The sequence below is a fragment of the Podarcis raffonei genome, chromosome 6, assembly GCF_027172205.1.
Source record: "Podarcis raffonei isolate rPodRaf1 chromosome 6, rPodRaf1.pri, whole genome shotgun sequence".
Lineage (NCBI taxonomy): Eukaryota > Metazoa > Chordata > Lepidosauria > Squamata > Lacertidae > Podarcis > Podarcis raffonei.
In genome coordinates, this window is record NC_070607.1 from 5,417,332 (window position 1) to 5,441,379 (window position 24,048).

Sequence of the window (24,048 nt, forward strand, 5' to 3'; positions counted from 1 at the left end):
TTAGTTTGCTTCCATTGGAGGAGGGGAGATCAGCGAGTGGGTGTCACCCTCTTGTCACGGATCACTTCCTTGTGAAGTTTTGCCTTACAGCTCTGATCCTCTTCTGCCGGGGTGGTGGACAGATTAAGATGATGTGCCCCCAGAGACTAATGGAATCCAGTGAATTCTGAATGCCCTGGAGGAGTTTTCAGTAGACAAAGCAGGTGACTCTGTTGAAGCCATTGCCATGCTGTGTGAACAGCTCTGGACATCATTGCCCCTGAATGTCATCTCTGGCATCGTGGAGCCTATTCTGAACTCTGGTGCACCAGGCAACTAAGGCCAGACAGCTAGCACGCCAGTGGCAATTATATGAAACCATGGATTAATATCCTGGCTGGTTCTGGAGCCGGTAGCCATAGTTTCCTGTTTTGGATGAATCAGGAAACTGTAATTAATGGAAGATTTCCTGTTTTGTTTGCACTGGCTACAGAGGAGATGTACTTCAAAGGGGCTGCATTCTCATTGAGACCCTATAGAAATGAGTGACATTCCTGGAAAGTTGCTTCCCACATCCTGTAGGAGTGTTCCATCATGTTAGTCCTACCTGCAGTCCGAAGTGATACAGCCCAGATGCAGGTATCCGATTGCCTCCTCAACAAGATCTAGACAGAAATGGTGACAGAACGTGTAAAGCTGTAAGGCAACTCAGGAACTAACTGATCCTCAGTTCGTAAAGGGAGAGAACATTTTGAAGTACTTTTGAAAGAGCTTGTTTCAGTAAACATGTTCTGAAACCACAAGCCCCTATAAGAAGCTGTAGTGGTTGCCTCAATAGAAACAGGATGAGGAACAAGACAAGCCGGGACAGTTTGGGGTCTGTTCCTCTGTCTGCCTCATTGGAACTTTCCACTCGGATCTCTATTTTGGTTTTTTTAAGAATGCCATTGAAACCAGAAAAAGTTCCAAAATGCATGCTACTTTTTTTTTCAATCGTTATTTCATTCTCTTTTAAATTCCAGGTAATGTTTTCAACTCTTTCAACAGAATTAATATTTTAATCCTGCCAGGATCATGGGAAACTGGAAACAAATGAGGTTATATCATACACCGATTCCTCTTGGCTACAACAAGGCAATTTCTCTATCAGTAATGTGATGATGGCATTTCCTGGAGAATGTTTTCCTCCTGGTGCTTCCTCAGGACAAAGCAAAAACAAAATTATGAAGACTTTAAAATCATTCAAAGTCAGCTAGGCCATTTAATCAGTGTATGCTGTCTCGCTTGACCTTAGCTGGACAGAGGGTTGCTGTGGCAGGCAGTCTTGCTTTCCTGGAGTTCTATTTACAGATTTCTATAAAGCCAACATACTATTTTTAAGGCAATCTGGCAACTGTACTCTCAGCTTGTCACCACCTGGGTATATTTCAGTGGGGAATCTTCAGACTCACTTTGTGACATCATTGTACACTTGCGTTATTTTAGATTTTTGTATGTTCGTAGTCAAAAGAGGCTATGATACAAATTTTACCATGTAGTTTTGATGCTTTTAAGCTGCTTTGTTTGTACTCCACACTCAGTAATTTGTTCTGTAACTCAGAAAGTTGTAAAATGCTGCTGTGTAAATTGTAGTTACTAAATCTGCTTGTAACTGGAACCCTTTTCTCTGCTCAGAGAAACCCTTTTGCAACCCTTACTAGAATACTGTATGCATAAGAACCAAGACCTTCCATGTACATTCAAAGCTTTCTTTTTAACTAAAATGGCTTTATTAAGGAAGCTTCAGTTTCCTCTTAACACTTGGGATGAGCCGTAGAACTGACCACCATGAACTCAAATGTCAAGAGGAGAGAAATTATGCTGTCTAGTGGATGAACAGTTGCTGTCTGGGGGATGGACATTCAGATGTGTTGCCATTTCTACCACGGACTCCTTGCCTGGTCTTGGATAAATTACAGCAGCTCTGACTTAGCTCTCCATAAAATAGTTGTGAATATGAACACAGATTGCCTGATTCAGCAAAGAAGACCCTTTCTTTGGGAAACAGGATTATACATGCATAATGATGCAGATTCATACTATGGTGCTTATTCGAATCTAATTGAATAGGCTCTCTGTCATGTTTTGCACCTTGGGTGAAAACATGTATACCTAACCAGAGCCATTAGATTTTGTATAGGCATACCTGAACCCAATTGGAGATGGCCAGGTCAGAGCTAAAGTAGAGGTACCCATAGTAGGTCGGACAGGTAAGGCAATGATAGACACACACACACACACAGAGAGAGAGAGAGAGAGAGAGAGAGAGAGAGAGAGGAAAGAGAGAGAACTCTATGTCTAATTACATTATGCTTAGAAATTGGGCTGGCTATCTCTCCTGCTCAACTAAACACATTTGCTGACCAGTGTATTCCTGCACTCAAGCATACTGGAATCTAGTTTGTTGATCGTGGATTTACTTACTTGCATTTGCATATGGAAATCCATTACAAATGAAATTAAAACTAATTTTAACACTTTACTATAGCTTAGAAGAGTAGTGTGGTTGCCTAGGCACTATGTTAAGAATTATTAAGGATGGAACACTTTTTGAAATTACTTTTCAATTAAGCCCTTCTAGCCTCTGGGTGGTTAGGATGTTTTGCTCTGAGGAGCTCCAACTACTTGCCCAGATCCATTTTAGCACTCAGTGATTACATGGCAGGGTGTGCAGGGGTGGGCAGCTAGTATTAACACACTTAATGCTTTTACTGAAAAGAACGGCAGTGAAATAACTAGCAATTACCGATACTAAAAATAATCAGAGGTATATTGAGAAATGTCAAAAAATCCACCCACACTTGTTATCCCCTTGCTGGAATTATATTTGTGATTCTTTTTTTTCTCTGGTGAGGGGGAGTAGACTGCATTCTATCTATATCAAAAAAGCTTTTGAATGCTGTGGTATTTCAAAGTTAGGCTGATTTTATGACTCTGTGAAGATCTACATTTGTGTTCTTAAGCGGGGGAGGAAAAAGAGAGAAGACAGAACAATGTGGCCATCTAGCTCCAGACTTCTGACTAAGGTGCCCTCTCCCTTCCCCAACTGCCACCGCTGGTCTCTCTGAGGACCCTGAGGAGAGCTCTAGTTTTCAAAAGGTCTGCCACCCCCCCTTGCAGCTTGTCATGGCTGGTTTATTGTATGGCTTTAATTATTTTAGAATTTCAATGTAAACTGTCCATTAAACTTTAATTAGTTTAATGTTAAGTAAATGTCCAGTGCGCTTCCAACGCCATAAATCTTATCTCAGCAGAGAATTTCGTGCAGCGGTTGAAGAAGGCAGGAGAGTCAGTACCTTTCAATGAAGAATCCTGGAGCAAGCACTTTGGAACTCAGGAAAAAACTTTATTTACAAAAGAAAAACCCTGGCGATAAAGCACACATGCTTTTATCTCCGGCATAAAGAAAACTTTACTCTAAACTTAACTCATATCAGCAAACACGCCCATGGCCACAAACTGAGTCTGCGAGTCAGGTCAAGGGGGAAAAAACACACGGGTGAACTGACTATTTATACAAACTAACTCACATTCCTGGATGCTTAATGACTTCCAGCTGCTCAGTGATTAATTAGAGCGACTTGTTACCTCTTAACCCTTTAGTACCAACATAAACTGCTATGTGAGGTCTGCCTGAAAAGCTCTACATAAAGATCTACAAGACAATAAAGTCTATTTAGGTTTAAAATCAATGCATACTTGACTGTATTTTGGACCAGATCTTTGTAGGTATTGGCTTAGACCTTTTTTTGTATTTAATGCCAAACAAGAAGTGATAGTCAACTGAGAGATGAAAACTGCCTCTCTTAGATCTGCTGTTCTTCATAGTTTCATGTGTGATTACTTCATGTTGAGGCTACTCTGGCTGTACATTCAGTTGAAGTTTCCTTCTATTGACGTTTTGCAGACTCAACTCATTCACTCACTTACCCTCCTTGTCCTCTCCCTTGTGTTGAAGTTTGTCATCAAAGGGGAGAAGCATTTTGATACAGCAACAAAGAATTCATAAGGAAACTGAATTTTGTCCATGTTCTTCCTGACCAGGGAAGCCTGGCAAAAATGGAAGTTTTGGTGATTACCTTTCAAGTCCTAAATAGCTTGGGACCTAGTTACTTGAAGGATGGTCTCATCCTGTGCTAATCTCTCCATCATATCGTATCAGCTTTTGTGCCTCTCTTGCATGTACCATTTCTTTCTGAGGTGCAGTTTGTTGCAACATGTGACAGGGTTTCTCCCGGGTAGGTTCTTGTATTATCTTCTCTCTATTTGTGCCCACTGGCAAATGAATACTCATTCATTCATTCATTCAGTTACATTCATGTGCTGTCCCTATAAGATAACTTTTGGGGGGCAACTTAAAAGCAACTGAAAGACAAAGTAAAACATAAATCCATTCTTTAAAAAAGTGAGAAGAGACTACATAAAAGCAAAACATGTCACATTTCCCACATTAAAAAGGTTTAAAACCAGAGGACCAGTTTGCTTAAAATTTAAAAGACTGGCATGAACAGAGAGGTCTAGTACCAAAAACACCACAAAGATGGCACCAGGCAAGGCTGCCTGGAAAGACTATCCCATAACCAGGATTCTACTACTGAATTTAAGCAAACTTTGGATTGTGTGTTGTTGTTGTTTAGTCGTTTAGTTGTGTCCAACTCTTCGTGACCCCATGGACCAGAGCATGCCAGGCACTCCTGTCTTCCACTGCCTCCCACAGTTGGGTCAAACTCACGTTGGTAGCTTCGAGGACGCTGACCAACCATCTTGTCCTCTGTCGTCCCCTTCTTCTTGTGCCCTCCATCTTTCCCAACATCAGGGTCTTTTCCAGGGAGTCTTCTCTTCTCATGAGGTGGCCAAAGTATTGGAGCCTCAGCTTCAGGATCTGTCCTTCCAGTGAGCACTCAGGGCTGATTTCCTTCAGAATAGATAGGTTTGATCTTGCAGTTCGTGAGACTCTCAAGAGTCTCCTCCAGCACCAGAATTCAAAAGCATCAATTCTTTGGCGATTAGCCTTCTTTATGGTCCAGCTCTCACTTCCATACATCACTACTGGGAAAACCATGGCTTTTTGGATTGTGAGGTTGCCTTATTTAATTTATTGTACAGTTAGTTTTTCCTCTTGCTCTTTGATTCTGCATTTAGTTTGGAAATGGCACTTCCTCTGCATGCACATTTAATCAAGTAGCTACTGTTTTTTCCTTTTTGCAATTAAATATGAATGTAAAAGCACGTGGTCGAAAATTGTGTGTCTATAAGTTTATTTTCTGTTTGTGTGTATATTTTGATTCTTCTTAAAAAAAATTTTTTTAAGGAATTGTGTTTGAATCATAGCACATTATTGTTTTATGCCTCCTTTTTATATTTTGCAAGCTGCTTCAAGCATCACCTTTTTGGACGGAAATAGTGGGGTATATCTTTGTATAAGTAAGTAAATTTGTCTGGCTGGCTGTAGATTGCCTGAGGACAAGTCAAAAAACCACAACTCTGCACACAGCTTTTTCTGTCTTAGTTTGTAAGGTTCACAGATATGGTCCGCCTCTGTGGGAAGGTTTCTGGCTCCCTGGCCCTGCCTGTAACCTGCAGGAGAACTAGGTTCTGCCTTATAAATTTAAGGAACAATGTCCATGCCATTAAAACATGAGTTGAATTGTCTCACCCCTGCTGCTTTTTAAATTTTAGTTCTGTGATTATAACTGTGCAATCTAAGGAGGTGTTTCATTCTTCTTTCAACCTCGTGGCATTTAGCAGTTAGGAATAACCTCTTGTACTTTGAAAGGCGGAAAGTTTGGGAGGAGTAGATTACATGTGGCTACAGAAGCCCATTGCTAAAAGGTGCTTAGAGTGACCCCCTTGCCTTCTCAGATACAGAAAGCGAGTACATACACACCCCAGCAGGTGAAAGTAATTTACAAAGCTTCTGGGTATATATCAGTTTTGAAGTGTGTGAATCGTCTTAGAAGTGACAAATGGAACTGGTGCACTAAAGTCATCCTTGCAGAAGTCCCATGAGTGCTAGTTTCAGAGGAAAATGCCCTTTTCCTAACCCCTAGAACAGTGAGACACTTTTATTTTCTGAATTAAAGTAAAAAGGCATGCATCACTCTGCCATCCAGAAAGGCTTGCTTTGAGAGTAAGTGCTTGAACACCCATCCCTCAGAAGTGTATTCTCCCTACGTTTCTACAGGAGTTACAAATAGTCGGTTGCACGGTGATTAGAAGGATTTAAGAGCAGAAACTCTTGTAGACACACCAGGCCACCTCTGAAGGTAGATCATTGAGCTATATCTCCATCATACTTAATGCAAAAAGGATTCCCTATTTCCAGAGTTCAGCTGGAAGGAGGCACGGCCAGAGTGCTGAATCATGAGGGGGCAGTGAGCTCCTCTTTCCTTATTTCTCCTAAGAATATATCTTTTCCTTATTCTAACTTTGATAATTCCACTTCACTGTGGAATTTTCTTTGTAGCTTTCTGTTTGTACAGCCTTGTCCCCTTCAGTCTCTCTTATTACTTGGTGGATTACTGGAGAAAACTGTATTATGAAACATTGCCCATAACTTAATCACCAGAAGAGCAGATGTTTTATTGCAGTTCAATGAACGGAGTTTTCAGAAACTTCTTCAGTGATCCCAGTTAAGAAGACTAGAATCATAGCAAATATGAAAAGTTCTGAATTCACTTGCACTAACTAAAATGGCTTTTGAAGACAGACTAAATATTTTTTGTGCCTGCATCAGTAAATATCATATAAATCTTCTTGCATTATGAGATGCATATTTACATTATTATTATGGTTGCTGTGGAAACAAAATTCAAGAGGTGCCTCTGAAATGTCTGTGTTTATATACAGTGGTACCTTGGTTCTCAAACTTAATCCGTTCCAGAAGTCTGTTCCAAAACCAAAGTGTTCCAAAACCAAGGTGCACTTTCCCATAGAAAGTAATGCAAAACAGATTAATTTGTTCCAGACTTTTGAAAAACAACAAACTAAAACAGCAATTTAACATGAATTTTACTGTCTTAACAAGACAATTGATCCATAAAATAAAAGCAATAATCAATGTACTGTACTATAAAATAAATAAGACAGTATTGTAGATGATAAAAATTAAAGTTAATTTTTTTCCTTCCCTGCACTGATGATAGTCATTGTTTGGATGGGGGAGGGCTTTTATCCATTTCCACAGTCACACAATCAATCAGCAGCTGAACTGGGTTCCACACAGTCACAAAAATAAAATAACCAAAATAGCCTCAAAAACAAAAATGCAAAATAATAGCAAAAACAAAAGCGCCAAGCTTAATCTGTTCTGGAAGTCCGTTTGACTTCCAAAGTGTTTGAAAACCAAGGCACAGCTTCTGATTGGTGCAGGTGCCCTGGAAACAATTGCTGACAGCCGCATTGGATGTTCAGCTTCCGAAAAACGTTCAAAAACCAGAGCACTTACTTCCAGGTTTTTGGCATTTGAGAACCAAGGTGTTTGAGAACCAAGGTACCACTGTATTGATAATGGAGGGGGGCTATTTTTTTCATTAGAGGCAGAAGAACAAAATGTCAAGCTGTCCTTGACAATTCGTGTATAGGTTGTGTTGTTTTAAATACAACTTGATTGCATAAAAGATGCCTCATCAGAAGATCTCACAAGATAATATACTATTAAAACAATTATATGATACAATACAATTAACAAGTATGATACAGTGTAATAATGGGAGGGAAGTGAATTCTAATGTACAAAACAACACTTCTGCAATCAGACTGGGGGGCTGGACAAGGGATATTGGCAGAGGTAAGGAGAGAGACGGTACAATTAAAAAGGAAGAGTGAGCAGAGAAAACAGCAATTCTAACCTTTCCCCCAAAGGAGGCATATTACACCTGTCCTTTAAGCCCTAGATGAAAGCTGCTTTCCTTGACTCACCCCAACCAGAAGTGATGCTCAATGAGCTCCTTTGAGCTTGGCTTCTGGGTAACTGGGCCAGATAATCTTTTAAGCCTTTCGTGAGTTTAATACTCATCCTTGCTTTGAGAATCCCTGGCATTTCACAAGTTGACAGACGAGGCCATTTAACAGATGAGAGAAGAGCAAAATCTTTGCCGCCTGTGCTGAATAATGGCTGAGTAAGGGCCAATCCATGTGGCCATTTTTGAGCTGGATTAACCTCCCTGTTGTGACTTTTTGTCTCTTTTAGTCATTATGTGTTCTTGAGAAATGGGCTTGAGTAGGCAAGGTTGCAGTCAGTTACCATGTCCTGTAACAAATCAAAATGGGGGTGACATGGCATGGAAGCGGTTTCTCAAGGCCAATTCACAAATTTCAGGGAATCAGCAGAATACTTGGTGACAAAATTCCCTCTCTCAGAAATGATGAATTGGCCTAAGTGGGAGGTGTCCACTAAGTGTTCTAGGAAGAAGCATTCTGAAAAGTTTGGGTAACTGCATATTATTTGAAGGAGATAATTTGTGTCTCCACTTGGGCTCACAAATGTAGACATTTGGGCTCCACTTGGGCTCACAAATGTAGACATTTTGGTAGCAGCCAAAATATACGGTCAATTCACTCATCTCTCCATCACATCACTTATCTTCTTTTTAATTCCTAAGGCCCTCATCTTCCCTTGGCTTCTGCATCTTTGACACATCCCTAAGCTAAATAGTTTGCCAAATAATTTCTTCTATAGTTTTGGGGCATAAAGGGGATCCTTTCTCAAACACTTGTAATTCTTATTTTTTTTAAAAAACCGGAGTGCCAATTTAAAACATATTTTATAAAGCAGAGCAGCTGAGCAATTGAGCAACTGTCTCTCAGCTGGCTTGCAGATGGTCGAAGAAGATGAGGTGAGGCTAATTACTTTTTCATTTTTCGTTTTTCTCTTTGTTCACATCCTGTAGCAGCCTTGTTCAGGAAGCGGAATGAAGGTAGTTTAGCTATGCGTGCTTTTTGGTAACCTCTTGATCAATGTTATTAAAAATAGCACAATGAATTTGTATTGGAACTCAGGCTGAGTGAACCCTCTCGCCCCCAGTATGCTGCCCAGTGGGCAGGTCACAGGTGTGGGGGGGAAAGCATTTTGGCAGGCAGATGCTTAACATTTGGTTCTGACAGCAGTTTCTTAAGTGGTAAGAAGTCCTCTTTTTACCTTCAGCTTTTTTGTGCTACCTTCAAATACAACATGGACCAGTTATTCTAGGGTGTAGTCATTTAGACCAGGCATAGGCAAACTCGGCCCTCCAGATGTTTTGGGACTACAACTCCCATCATCCCTGACCACTGGTCCTGTTAGCTAGGAATGATGGGAGTTGTAGTCCCAAAACATCTGGAGGGCTGAGTTTGCCTATGCCTGATTTAGACTATCTGGAAAGTTCACCTCTTAGCTGATAGTGGTGCACACATCTACCCAGGTCTATGTGATGGTAATTGAAGTCACCCATTTCTACAACATTTGCTCCTTTTGATGCTTCCCGTTCAGTTTCCATCTCAAGATCACACTTAGCATTTTGGTGGGGGTGGAGAAGGACTGGCAACACTGTGCAAAATTACTTTTGGGGCTGGAAATTGTCGCCCATAGTTTGTATCCAGAGATGACTGTTTGCTGCTGGCTGTTTGCCATGCTACCAAGTTCCAGGTATGCCTGCAATATCTGCTACTTCTTTTTTGCTTTTAAAACCAAGCACTCCACCTTCCCCATTTTGCTCCAGAGGTTTCTAGAAATGGCACCTGCAACCATTCTCTCCCTAGGTGTCATTGACATGTATGTTTCTTTGACTTCCATGAATGGCTGTCAAGCCCCTCTTGACTTCCGTTGTCTGGTTTTTCCCCTGTCTTCATTTGGTCCATTTTCACCCTCATCCCAGCCCCTGTTGGGTTTTTTCCGAGGGATCAGTTTAAAAGCTGTTCTGCCATATTTTTTATTTTAGGCTGGTTCTCCTTTGAATGGAACCCGTTCCTTTTGTGGATCATATCCGCAGGTCGTATTTGTTGTAGACTTATGTGGCTTATTTTGTCAGTACAGTGGTACCTCGGGATGCGAACGGGATCCGTTCCGGAGCCCCGTTTGCATCCTGAACAGAACTTAAGCAGCGTGTGCGCAGGTCGCGTTTCGCCGCTTCCACGCATGCGCGTGACGTCACTTTGACCGTCTGCGCATGCGGTGAAAGGCGGAAGTAACTCGCTCCGTTACTTCTGGGTCGCCGCAGAGCGCAACCCGAAAATATTTATCCTGAAGCGTATTTATCCCGAGGTATGACTGTACTTAAAAATGAAATCTATTTCTGAGTAAAGTTGTTATGACCTTGTTTTTACTTCCTTTCACTGTAACATAGCCTGACAGTTTTGACTTGATGGTACAGTGGTAACTCGGTTTAAGAACAGCCCTGTTTACGAACTATTCGGTTTACGAACTCCGCAAAACCAAAAGTAGTGTCCCGGTTTGCGAACTTTACCTTGGTCTAAGAACGGAAGCCGAACGGTGGAGAGGCACTGGCGGCGGGAGGCCTCATTAGGGAAAGCGCGCCTCAGTTTAAGAATGGTTTCGCTTTAAAAACAGACTTCCAGAACGGATTAAGTTCATAAACTGAGGTACCACTGTATATTGAGTCAGAACAAGTGAACAGTTGGACTTCAAAAGGTGATCTTGGTTCAAATGCATCCTCATTTGGTTGCCAGTCACTGATCCCTTCAATATTTTGTGTATGCTATTTTTACTATCATAATCTTGTAGAAGATAACTTCGGGGTGATTAGATGGCAAGGTAACACTATATTAATGAAAAAGATTCCATTCTCTCTGGTGCTTCCAGCAGAGAGGAATGTATGTGCCCCATTATCTCTTGTCATTTTTGATTTCCTATATTAGCTGGCCAGGAACATAAAGCAATTCTCTCAAATTACTATAGTGAAAAACTATTACTGCATCTCCCTTTGTCATTCCAGATAGGAAATTTAATATGTGTTCCAAGATCTTGCCCTCAGCTAATTTATGTAGTTCGTAATGGTCCACTTCACACTGAAAATGTATATTGATCTTAGAAGAACTCTAGAATCTGAATGTACCTTATCAAAACTCCAGCTTCCTCAAATGTGTTTAGATTTCTTAACTGGTAACCCTTGTTTAGTGTTCTTCTAAAAAAAAAATAAAAAATTGAATTTATAGAAACAAGAATCATGGCAGCAACTAATTATTCACTATTCATTTTACATCTTATGTTCTGGTTTGAGTTTGACGTAGTAGATCTTTACATGCACATAAATTATGTTCTCTCCACAACTCAAAAAAATTCAATTACTGTTGGGATTAAAATACAAAGAACAAATCACTGCAGCAATTGGAGATTTAATTGGATGCACTAATTCTCTATATTTTTTCAGATTTTGAGAAAGTTGATTATCAAAGATATTTCAGTTGTACAGTACAGTGGTACCTCGGGTTAAGAACTTAATTCGTTCTGGAGGTCTGTTCTTAACCTGAAACTGTTCTTAACCTGAAGCACCACTTTAGCTAATGGGGCCACTGCGCCACCAGAGCACGATTTCTGTTCTCATCCTGAAGCAAAATTCTTAACCCAAGGTACTATTTCTGGGTTAGCGGAGTCTGTAACCTGGACCGTCTGTAACCCGAGGTACCACTGTATTGCAAATATTCTTTTAAATTGATCCATAAATGAACTTATCTATTAGATGCTTCTAGCACTATACTAGAATTTAATGTATCATGTTTTTAGGTATTCTCTGTCTGTCTTTCTCACTGCGTCGTGTAAATAATTGGTCCAATGTGTGCATTTAAATAAGGTGGATGTTTTATTTGATAAATCAACTCAAGTTGTCACTGTTCAGGCTAGTGAAGGAAGGCTTTACAAGGTGTGATTAAGATAAAGTAAGGCAATAAACAGGGACGCGGGTGGCACTGTGGTTTAAACCATAGAGCCTAGGACTTGCCGATCAGAAGGTCGGCGGTTCGAATCTCCGCAACGGGGTGAGCTCCCGTTGCTCATCCCAGCTCCTGCCCACCTAGCAATTCGAAAGCACGTCAAAGTGCAAGTAGATAAATAGGTACTGCTCCGGCGGGAAGGTAAACGGCGTTTCCGTGCAGTGCTCTGGTTTGCCAGAAGCGGCTTAGTCATGCTGGCCACATGACCCGGAAGCTGTACGCCGGCTCCCTCGGCCAGTAAAGCGAGGTGAGTGCCACAACCCCAGAGTCGGTCACGACTGGACCTAATAGTCAGGGGTCCCTTTACCTTTAAGGCAATGTGTTTATTTTAACTTGTTCAAAATTTTCACTGGCATTTGCTTGTGGCATCTAATACTGAACTTCCTATTGGGAACGTTAAGTTTCTTTAAAAACAGCAGTAATGTGCAAGTTTCCCAGTTACACTCACTTTTTCTAGTGCTCTAAAACTATAAGTATCTCAACCCTTTTTAGTGTCTTCTCATGCTCTGATAGAGCAGTTTGGTGCTCATAACTCACTTGTTAGGTAGTTATACAAATTATTTAAAATTCAGATGCCGCTTATGCCATTTCTGTGACCTTTTCTTTTTCAATAAGCTTTTGAAAATTACAACTTTGGGGTTGATGGTCGCTTTTTAAAATGCATTGGGAGTAGTACCTTGTCCATTCATCTCATTCATTAATAGATTTTTAGAAGAAAGTTAAGGCAGATTGCTTTTGTTTAAAAAAAATTCTAAGGAAAACCTATTTTAGAATGAAACTTTGGTGGAGTTGAGACAAGTTCACACTGAACCATGCCAATAAGATGAGAAACTGTTTTGTGAAAAGCCTCAAACGAGAGCAAACCATTCTCTCCTCTGATGCCTATGAGCCCACTAGACATGACAATGGGAGCCACAGTGCAGTGGTGCTGGTGTGTAAATAGAACTATTGCGAAAAAGAAACACCCACAATTCCACAAAGCTTTGGGAACAGCCTTTGTTTCTCACGAAAAGGGTCCATGCAAGCTTGTTCACCCATCTCCATTTACTACTTCAAAAAGCAATTCATATAACTTCTTGCTAAGAGCATGGTTGAAGGATTCAGGGGAAAGCTAACATATTTGTAAATAAGTCTGTTTGGAATTATTCTGTCGTTTTAAAAAGTCAGTTTGGGAGAATAATAGGTAAAGGTACCCCTGCCCGTACAGGCCAGTCGTGTCCGACTCTAGGGTTGTGCGCCCATCTCACTTAAGAGGCCGGGAGCCAGCGCTGTCCGCAGACACTTCCGGGTCACGTGGCCAGCACCAGCGCAGCATGCGGAAACGCCGTTTACCTTCCCGCTATAAAGCGGTACCTATTTATCTACTTGCACTTAGGGGTGCTTCCAAACTGCTAAGTGGGCAGGAGCTGGGACCGAAAGACGGGAGCTCACCCCGCCGCGGGGATTCAAACCGCCGGCCATGCGATCGGCAAGTCCTAGGCACTGAGGTTTTACCCACAGCGCCACCCGCAAACAAAAAACCACGCATCCCAGGAAGAACCCAGTTCCTATGTCAATAAAACATGCAGAAAAGAAATCAGAAAATGGCAGGTACAGCAATTGGGCCAGTCTTGAGAGGAAAAACTTCCATAAGCCACACACACACACACACACACACACACACACACCCCAAATCCAGTCAAACCAATTTCTGGAAGAGGGCACAAATAATCCCCAGGAATAAAAAATTAGTCGACATAGTGATGGTAACAGCATTTCTCTAGGCCTTCTAAATGACTAGCAGTGCATTGGACAATTACGTGGGTGCCCAGGGTGGTGCCAGCAATGTATAGGATTACTCTCCAGTCTGCTTTAGAGACTCAAGACTATCAGAGATGTCAAAGGCAGCTAGCAAGGAAAAGGGAAGGGTATGTGTGGAGTGGTCCAGGGGAGGGACACCCCAAACCTGTCTTGGTCCATAGGTCCCATGCACTACCCCCTTTTAAGGCCCTTGATCAAATAACAGCACCAGATATTCTGTAAGAAATGGATTGGCAATGATTTACCACATGTTGCTTCACATACAGCAGCTAGTGAGTCAGTACTTCAGGGAGCTATACCTTCCAAGGCTTTGGAATCGGCGCCAGCTTAGTTCTTCCTTTAAGGTTTCTAATTTGCTTCTCTCGATTTTCCTGGTCTGCTCCAGTGGTTCTCACTCAGGAACTTGATGTCTGAGGCTTAAGTTGAAGACAGGGGAGATGGGCACTGGGTCCAGGTGGGTAGGCTGAAAGGTATCCCATAAAGTAAGAAGGGTGTCACAGTCCAGTTTACGGGTGGTCAAAGTCCTGGCTGAGGACATCGGGACCGGGGGCAAGATGGCAGGGTGGGAGCAGGAATGGGAGTCCGGAAGCCAGGAGTCCAGAAGCCAAGGGTCAGGGAGCCGGGAGTCAAGAAGCCAAGGGTCCAAGGATCAGGAAGCAAGGAGTCAAAAAGCTCAAGGCAGGAAGCGTAGGGAAATGCTGACCTTATATCCCTTTCCAGCTCTTGCCACCAGGTGCTGTCAGTTACCAATCAACCTCACCTGTGCGGCTGCGCCTTGCCTCTTAGGAAAGCCCCAGTCCTGCGAAGCCCTACCAGTCCCACGGCCGGGCTCCTGCATGCACTCCTGACAAAGGGATTCTCTGGAACAGGCACACTCAGCCTGCCTTGTCTTCCCTTGGAGCTTTGATGAGACACCCCTGTCCCCCTGGTCTGACCTCAGGTTCTGCACTGAAATTAGGGGCACTTCCTATATATTATGGGGGTGACCATTTATCTCAAATGGGGTTCTGAGATCAGCACTCCTGCCTCTTCCAATCAGACTGTTGGGAGCTAAGGGGTTAAGCTCCCAGCTTCCTCCCATTAAAGTGAAGGGAGCTTGTACCAATTATTGCCCCTGCAAAAAGTAGGGTTGGCCCACTCAGGACTTGCATGCTGGCCTCATACACTAATGCAATCTTCATCTGCACCCACTTCATACTTCCTAGGTCCTGTTAGTTCTCCTTCCCTGGAGCTCGTCTTCTTTCTCTTTCTTCCTGCCTAGCTGCTGGGTTCATTTATTAGCCCTGCCCTTCATCATGCTCCATAATCTGCAGTTTATCCCATTGGAGGAACCTAGTCCTGAAAGCACTAGGGGTGCCAACACTGCTGGTGCCATGCCAGTGAAAGGACAAGCATTGAGTCTGCAGTGGGTCAGGGAAGGCCATGTTTTAAAAGGGTTTGGTGTTTTTTTAGGAAATCGAGACATGGGATAAAGGCTCAGAAAGGGGTGGGGGAGTGAAAGTAAGTTGTGCAATTAAGAGTAACAGGATAGTCAATTTTAGAAGTAAGGACCAGAACTTTGAAGGCTTGTGCAGGGACTTAAAGCACTGAGAAACAAAGGTATTGCAGTGGGAAGGGGTTTAAACACTACCAGCTGGCGATATAGCAGGAAGTGGAAGGCCCAAAATAAGAGGAGCGTGGCTCTCAATGCTTTTGAATTACTTAACATTGTTTTCAGGGTCACCCGGTAATGTTTATTTCTGTGTTTTTCCTGTACGTACTTCCTAGAAACCGGAGTTGCTGTGGGTGTGGATTCACCACCACCTAGTGGTGAAGGTTTGCTTAAATGTCACACTGCTGCTTTTTGCGAAAATCTTCTGTAGAAACGAATCATAGCTCTGACCTTTCGGAATAGTTTGTAAAGATGCTTTGAAAACTAAGATACATTCATTTTTTTCTGTTCTGTTTTTCAGTGGCAGCCAACCACCATGTCTGTCTTATAGTTCCTTCAGTCTCAATAGCCTACCTTTTTTTCTTTTTAGGTTTTATAACCCCCATTTTGTGATTGTAGACGATGGCTGGAACAAGCAGTGGTGGGCCCTCGAACTCATATTCTCCCTTCTCCTTTTTTTAGATCATGGCTTGCTCTCAGACCATAAGCAAACCACCGTTTCCTGAGTTCAGACATCAGTGAGAACTGTGGTTTTAAAATAAAAGCATTGCAGTGGGAAGGCATTTAAGTGCCTTCACAGAAAAAGGAACAAGAGTGAGGAGAAGCATGCAAATCTGAAGCTTGCTTTGGCTCATTTTTGTAGGGGAGAAAATGTGGTTCCCCATTACATCTCAACAGAGTTGATGCCTTCAGTGATTCTTGGTTGATGTTAGAAAGAGATCCTGTAGCAAGATTGTAACTTTGGTACAGAAGTAGGTCAGAACTTAGCCACACTGCCACCACGCACCTTTATATTTCCAACTAAGGAAAGAGCAGCTGTTTCCTGTTTATGGGAAAATTAATTATCATCATCATTATTATTCCTGTCTGACTGGGTTGCCCCAGCCACTTTGGGTGGCTCCCAACAAAAATTAGTAAAAACACAATACAACACCAAGCACTAAAAACTTCCATAAACAGGGGTGCCTTCAGATGTCTTTTAAAAATTGCATAGCTGTTTATCTGTTTGACATCTGCTGGGAAGGGCATTTCACAGGGTGGGTGCGACCACCGAAAAGCCCTCTGCCTGGTTCCCTGTAACCTCACTTCTTGCAGTGAGGGAACCACCAGAAGGCCCTCGGAGCTGGACCTCAGTGTTTGGGCTGGATGACGGGGGGTGGAGATGCTCTTGAGGTATACAGGTATACACACATCCCGACCCTGCTCTGTTGAATTAACTGCTATAAAGGCTTTATACCTACTGATAAAATGTCAGAAGGCTTTTGGGGATTATTTTTGTTTTTTGTTCTTGAATGCAGCTTGTTTAGATACTGCTGTGGATACTGTATTGCCATTGCTGTGGTTTTCAGCTTCTCAATAAGCTGGTGACTGATGGGTGGTTTAGTACTATGTGTACTACAGTGGTACCTCTGGTTACGAACGCTTCTGGTTACGCACGTTTCGGGTTACGAGCTCCACTAACCCAGAAGTAGCTGCTCCTGGTTGCAAACTTTGCTCCAGGAAGCGAGCGGAAATCATGCGTCAAAGCAAAAGAGGTTTGGACAACGGAGTCAGCCTCTTTTCTTTTGGCCTTAGGTCCACCCCCGGCCGGCCATTGCCCTCCCTAGCTGAGGGCGGGTCAAAGGCTGGCCCAAGCAGGTGGGTGGCACCCGCCCAGGTGAGCCCCGCTCTGTGCCACAAACCCCGCCCACCTGTGGGGAAGGGAGGGGGGATATTGCAGGTACACGCGCTAAACCCTGTCTGTGGTGCCTATGCCTTTACCCCAAATGATGAGACAAGAGACCAGAGTGTGGAAACGCCATTAGCGAAAGCGCTCCTCAGGATAAGAACGGTTTCCGGCTACAAACAAACCTCCAGAACGGATTCAGTTCGTAACCAGAGGAACCACTGTAATTGGAATCAACCAGTGAGAAACGTAATGCTTGCCTACCCTGCTTCCTCTGTCCTCGTGTGTAGCCAGGAGGAGCAGTTCTCCTGTTTCACAGAACCTTGGTTTGCTGTTGTGATAAACCACAATCTCTGGCTTGTGTGCACATCCTGGTTAGATTCAAAACAAGCGAACTTCACACCATGGGTAAAAAAAAAAGTACTTGTTCAACTCACCAGAGTTTGTGATAAAGTCATGATATGTCTTGACCCTGGAGTCAGATTCTTCCGGGGGTGGGGGGGATGACATGCGGAGGGTTCCATTGCCAAAGCCCCAATGAGACCAGAGTGCTGCCACACCCACCCACCCACCATTGGAATAAAAGACTATTGCATTTGGCTGGGTCCATTTAACTGAAAAGGCATTTTCCACTGCAGGCAGGGCTAGCAGTTGGGGTGCAGCTGCCGCTATTACAGGGCTCATTCTTCGTTTATTTGTCTGCTGAAGCTTTGCTATCTGTTTGCATTCAGCCTGAACCTGCCCAAAATCTTGCCACAGAGCAGGACAGATCTCTGATTCATACAAAACAAGAAGTTTGGGATTCCGTGGAAGCGGAACTAAATGGTTTAGCATTCTGTCCATTGGATATAGTTTTCAAACTGCTAACTTTGTTTTTTTTAAATGCGGCAGTGAAATTTCTCCATAGCATCATTTTTTTTTGGGGGGGGGTGCAATCCTAAACTCCGTTGGACCTAGTGGAATGTATTTCTGATTAAGCATGCCTAAGATTGCTGTTAATCTGATAACTAAACTCTTTTAACATAAGACTCAGCTGAGTAATTTCCACCACAATGAGCAAAGTGATTAAAATGTTTTAATATTGCTCCTTTTTTCCCCCCAGACGTGAAAGGACCACCAACCCACAGGCTGTCTTGTGGCCAGTCCCCTGATTCGGAAACTATAATATGGGAGACCAAGTACTCCATTCTGACGGACAGCCAACTTGTGCTGCTGAACAAAGAGAAGGAGGTGAGAGAAAAACTATGCAAGAACTCCCTTTGTCTTAGCAATTTTGGACCACAATGGCACTTGAATAGCTTCTGTTTGTCTTGCATGTGTAGTGGGAAAAATCTTTTATTCTCATGAATGGAAATAATCAGCCTTCAGGAGGCTTTGTAAATAGCTTTTGAAACTTTCCCTTTTTCCTATAACTTCATGCACTTAATGCAGGATTGCTCAAACTTTTTGGACTCTGGCCCTTTCTAAACTTACCTCCTGAGTAGAGTTCCTTGATCACCAGCAGTATCACTCTCTCAGCAGGCTACACAAGGATACCGAATCCTTGGGTAAGCAGTACTGCTGTGCAAGGATATTTGGACAGGAGAAAAGTGTCCATATGGTTTCTGCCTCTCTGCAGTGTCTGTATTTAGCATAATGGTTTGGCTGGCTGCACCTGCAGTTCCCCGTAACATCACTCTCTCCCTGTTTCCCTGATTCATAGAAAATCCCAATTGTAAGGGCTAAACATTGCAGTTCAATAAGTAAAAATGTGTGTGTTTTTAAGCGGGCTCAGAAACTGCTAAACAAAACCATCTGCATTTGATCCTGTATTATGTTCTGGTCTAATTAAGCACTTTTCCATCTTCGTTTGCTTTAAAAATTCTTGGCACACTGGGTGTTCAGCAGATAATTTTGGGTCATGTTCTCGGCTGCATTTGGCATAACAGTGCACATCTGTTGGACTTCACTAACTGTCATTCATGAATTGTTGGTACCTAAAATGTTCCCAGTGTCTCCCTTCCAGTGTTTCAGTTTGCAGGGGTAGATGGGTAATCATGTACAAACCTCTTTCAGAGGAAATTATTTGATATTATAGAATATTCTTATCAAGAAACCACAATGTTCTTCAGAAAATAATTTTGAAATTCTTAGCTGTGGCTTAGCTGAGTTGTTTGTGGTACTTAAAAGGCCCCAAGTTTTAAACTAGAGGATAATGTAGAATTATATGGGAAATATTTGAATGGCTGTCCATGTTGTCTGGGAACCATAGCCTTCAGAACTGGTTTGTCAGTTGATCAGCTATCACAAACGAATCTCTTTTTTTAAAGTCAGAAGTTTAAACAGCAAAATAAGAATCTATTTATTGTTGAGGCAAAATTTGCAAGAGGCTTTAAAACTTTCCTATTTTGAGTTACATCATATTGTCATTGACACAGATGCAAAGTAAGAACAGAAAGTCTGGCAAAATCCAGAAAAAGTAAAAAGAAAGAAAGAGATCATGGAGGTTTCTTTCTGACTCTCATTTATAGGGGCATGGCTGCTTTTCAAAAAGAATATCATTACATTTTCACTTAAAATACCCCAAGAAAAAAATGACCACAAGTTGTTGCATCAAGGGAATCAGAGAAAAGATTCAACTTGAAAAACATTTTGAACTTCCTTCAGAAAGAGAAAGTTTATGTCATGTCTGGTTTCCTTTTTTTTTTAAGCACTATGAGCTGCTTGACCTGGGACTCAGACAGCTGTCAATAAAACATTTTTAGTGTGTTTAAAGTGCAATATATAATGTGACTCGAGATGGTGATGGTGAGCCTTATGGAAAATTCAATGCATTTTAAAAAACGCTTTCTAAAAAAAACATGTTCAGAACATTTTTTATATGCATGTAGATTCCATCCTGGTTCCAAATACAGGGGGGAAAAAATCACAGTATTGTATTAAAACATGGGAGGTGTATGTCCTTTAATGTCTAAGCAATTCAAGGAGATGCGTCATTGAATGAAAACAGTACATTTTATCAAATCTAGTTCAAAGCCAATTTGAAACAGCTGCTTCCAGTTTTTTAGCTTTGTCCAGCAATAAATTTTCCTTCTTGTTGGGGTTCATTGGCTGTCTGCATCCCAACCGGGGACAGGATCATGGCAACCAACCCTTGGAATCAAGTTGACCATCAGGCGGGGCTAAGTTGAGCAAAGTGGGTTCCCTGGGGTACAGGTGGTTGCAGCCAGTGGCATATCCTTGGGCTCCTTTGGGGGAAAGAAGAGTGGGATATAAATCAAATGACCAGGCAGCGTAAGCTGGACATCACCCCAAAACCATGTTGATATTATGAAGCACGAGCCTTTCAGAGACGGAGTTGAGATGGATGGGAGCAGGCAGAGATGATGATTACTATTGTAGTACAAAGCAGTTAAACATGGAGAAACTTTTATTTAAATCCATTCTTTCGTTTCACCAGAATTCTGTTCCTCCTCTTTTGCTCTCAAAGCTGCAGGCAATGTGCATGTTTTTATAGCTGTGTAAAACGGCCTCCATTCACATTCCCTTTCATGTAAGTTTTGCCTCTAATGTCCAGTGATTGTCCTCTGCACATTGCTGTTTCCTTGCATTTATGGGTGTTTGAAAAATCTGTACAGCAGTATCAAAATGGATTTTTTCACGTCTATCAATATTTATGAATAAAGGCGAGCTGAATGGCTCCAGTGTATTTCAGCAGATGAAAAGAAGCTGAGCTTGATGGCTGAATGTTTTCGCATGTTGTTAGATGGAGCAGTGCTTCCAGATCTGTTTGTAGTCCTCTATGGGGTCCTCTGTAGAGGTTAACTATATACTTTGTGACAGCTGTTTGCTAATTCTACAGTTGTGATGAGGTGTTACTGACACAGATTGCTCAGAGCGGTTGCAAATGCTGTTACTCTAAATTATAAATCTATTGTATGTGCAGGAAGGAGAGGGAGGGGACAGTATTATGGCGATTTGATCCGCAGGGATTCACTGGGTGCATTATTCATAGGTGTTAAAGAACCTACATCTAAGCAAGTGCTTGTAGCATTTTAACATTATCATGATTTCTGGGTGTTACGTTCTTTCAGAGGAGCATTGGCCTTCTCCATCCATTGCAGCAAAAAACAACAAAATCCCACTTTGCACGTAATGCTAAACCAACCACAACTTAGTGCAAACAAGCAAAAGTGTGGACTTCTAGAGAGGAGATTGTGGCCAGTTAGTTCCATCTCCAGTTGTTTTTCTGTTGAGCTGAGCTAGGCCATAGTTTGGCTTAGTGTGTCGTCTGAACTCAGGCTCCTGATTTAGCTCTCTCCAGACAAACCACAAACTGTAAACCATAGGGCAAACCTTGCTTGTGAATTGTCACAAGCCCAGATACAGATGACACACTCAGTCAAACCGTGACCTAGCTTTTATGGAGGGATGAGGAACCATTGCCCCTCCAGATGTTGCCGTTTAGTCGTGTCCGACTCTTCGTGACCCCATGGACCAGAGTACGTCAGGCACTCCTGTCTTCCACTGCCTCCCACAGTTTGGTCAAACTCATGCTAGTCTCTTCAAGAACAGTGTCCAACCATCTCGTCCTCTGTCATCCCCTTCTCCTTGTGCCCTCCATCTTTCCCAACATCAGGGTCTTCCAGGGAGTCTTCTCTTCTCATGAGGTGGCCAAGGTATTGGAGCCTCAGCTTCAGGATCGGTCCTTCCAGTGAGCACTCAGGGCTGATTTCCTTCAGAATGGATAGGTTTGATCTTCTTGCTTTCCAGATCTTCTTGGCTTTCCAGATGTTTCTTGGCTTTCCCATTTCCCATCATCCTTGGCCACTGGCTGTGGCAGCTGGGGCTGATGGGAGGAGTTGTTCAGCAACAACTGGAAAACCAAAGGTTTTCCACCCTTGACTTGCAGCAATGCTGGGAAACGTCTAGCCTGCAGCTAATCTTGGCCAGCCAGGGGCTCAGTTGCCGCAGGAGGCCATATCTCCCAAGCCATGTTACCTGTCAATCAACTGATGTCCCTTTGCTTTATCAACAGCAGGTACCTGTTCTCAGCTTGACAGTTGATGGATTGGAGTTAAATGCTGCTCAGTTTGTCTGTGCACACCTGTATCCTACTGAGAATAGGCACACACCACCAAAGGAAGCAGCCCCAGATGTTGTCTAGGCAATTGAAAGCAGAGGCTGCTCTTCTCCCCATCTGATACTTGTGAGGAAAGGGTGTACTTACTTTGGTTGTGCATGCCTGTCCCCTGCTGGGAACAGGCGTGTGTTGCCAGTGCAGCAGGATTTAACTCCTGTTTGACAGCTAAAGAGTGAAGGTTGAACCCAGCCAGGAACACGCATCCTCAGCCCCAAGAATAAGCCTGTTTTTAACACACACTCAGGGGAGAGGGGAAATAAGCGCCTTGCTAGCCATATGCTCGGCACTTCCACAACCACCTTGTGCTACAGTTCCCAAGCAAGGCCACCCACATGTAAAATGAGGCGCATCCTGATAAGGATCTGGCCCATGGAGCCAGAAAGCTTCCCCACCCCTGACCTAAAGTATTCAACTGAAGAAAACACTGTATTGCCCTTACTTTCTTGGCAATTCACCAAAAAATGCAGGCAACCCCCCTCCCCGCCTCCCAAACTTAGTCTGGATTTTTAGGTCAGTTGGTCAATTTAGTAATTACCATACAGGACTGCAGGTGAGTTGAGAGACTCATAATTTTTAATTACACAGTCTCATGCTGAAAGATAACTGCAGGACTTGCATAGCACAATGGTTGAGTCCAAGCCAGGCTTCCTCAACCTCGGCCATCCAGATGTTTTGGACTACAATTCCCATCATCCCTGACCACTGGTCCTGCTAGATAGGGATCATGGGAGTTGTAGGCCAAAAACATCTGGAGGGCAAGGATGAGGAAGCCTGGTCTAAGCTCAAGAGCAGTGGACTCCCTGGGCTGCCTTAGACAAGCTAACCCACTTGCTCTATAATGTGATAAATGTGTAAACCACTTTGAGTATTCAGAAGTAGCAGATAAATGTTAAGGCATTGATTTGCCACTGCTGAATATTTTTCGGTCTACCTTTCAGGCATAGGTAAATGTGATGGTTTGACATAAGCCTGCACATTTTGAACCCACCCACACAGTTTACGGTTGTTCACGGTGATTTCTCACATCACATTTTAAACGTGCAGCCACTTAAATGCAACAAAATCATCTTCTCCTATAACATAGTAGAGATGAGATATGATTATGTTCAGTGTGATGTCTTGTGTTCTATATAACAAAAAATAATCTGAGAAAGTTGCTTAACCACAGAGATGCTTATCTTTCCTACATGCAGGAGAGGGGGAAAGTGCATTTTTAAGTGGGCAGAATTGTGAACATAATTACATTCAAAACAAGGATGTGAATAGTATCAGTCCTTTTGTTGGAAGTGCTAGAATGTGATAGGTAATTATCAGCTGAAGACTTTGCTAGTGTATGATAAATTCTTCGATAAGAACTGAGGTTTATGGGCCTTTCCTGACAACAGGCTTTTATTTTTGTGCAGATGTTACCCAATAGTTGCATGAGATCTGAATGCCTCTTTTTGCAAGGTGTCACTTCTGTTTCCAGGGCATTGCATTATCCCAGCACTCAGACAACAATGACTTATTGTTAGGAAAATGCCCTTTCTACCAACACTAGATCAGTCTGTTTGTTTTTTATTTATGTACGCATATGCAGGCCTACTAACAGAATAAGAGAGCAAGGAGATCAAATATATAAAGAGGAGTGGAATTTTTGGAAAATAATTGCAAGCAAGTGAAAACACTAGCAGGATTAAGGTAAATTCAACAATAGAGTAGACCATCTGGATACGAACTTAATTCACCCTCGGGGTCCGTACTTGCCCCGAAAAGTCCATATCCAGAGGCGCCACTTCTGTGCATGCGCACGGTGCGTTAGAGCACTTCTGCACACACACACACACAGACACACACACAAACAGCACTTCTGCGCATGCGTGCGCG

General features: G+C 42.7%; 1 protein-coding gene across 6 annotated transcripts in view; it reads left to right on the forward strand.

The window, feature by feature from the left end:
* RASAL2 (RAS protein activator like 2) overlaps positions 1–24,048 on the forward strand; it is a 228,769-nt gene that overhangs the window by 73,161 nt on the left and 131,560 nt on the right. For all 6 annotated transcript variants that reach the window (XM_053391256.1, XM_053391250.1, XM_053391255.1 and 3 more), the window contains exon 2: positions 18,163–18,290. In XM_053391256.1, coding sequence (XP_053247231.1) covers positions 18,163–18,290 — 128 coding nt within the window. The remainder of the gene's footprint in view (positions 1–18,162; positions 18,291–24,048) is intronic.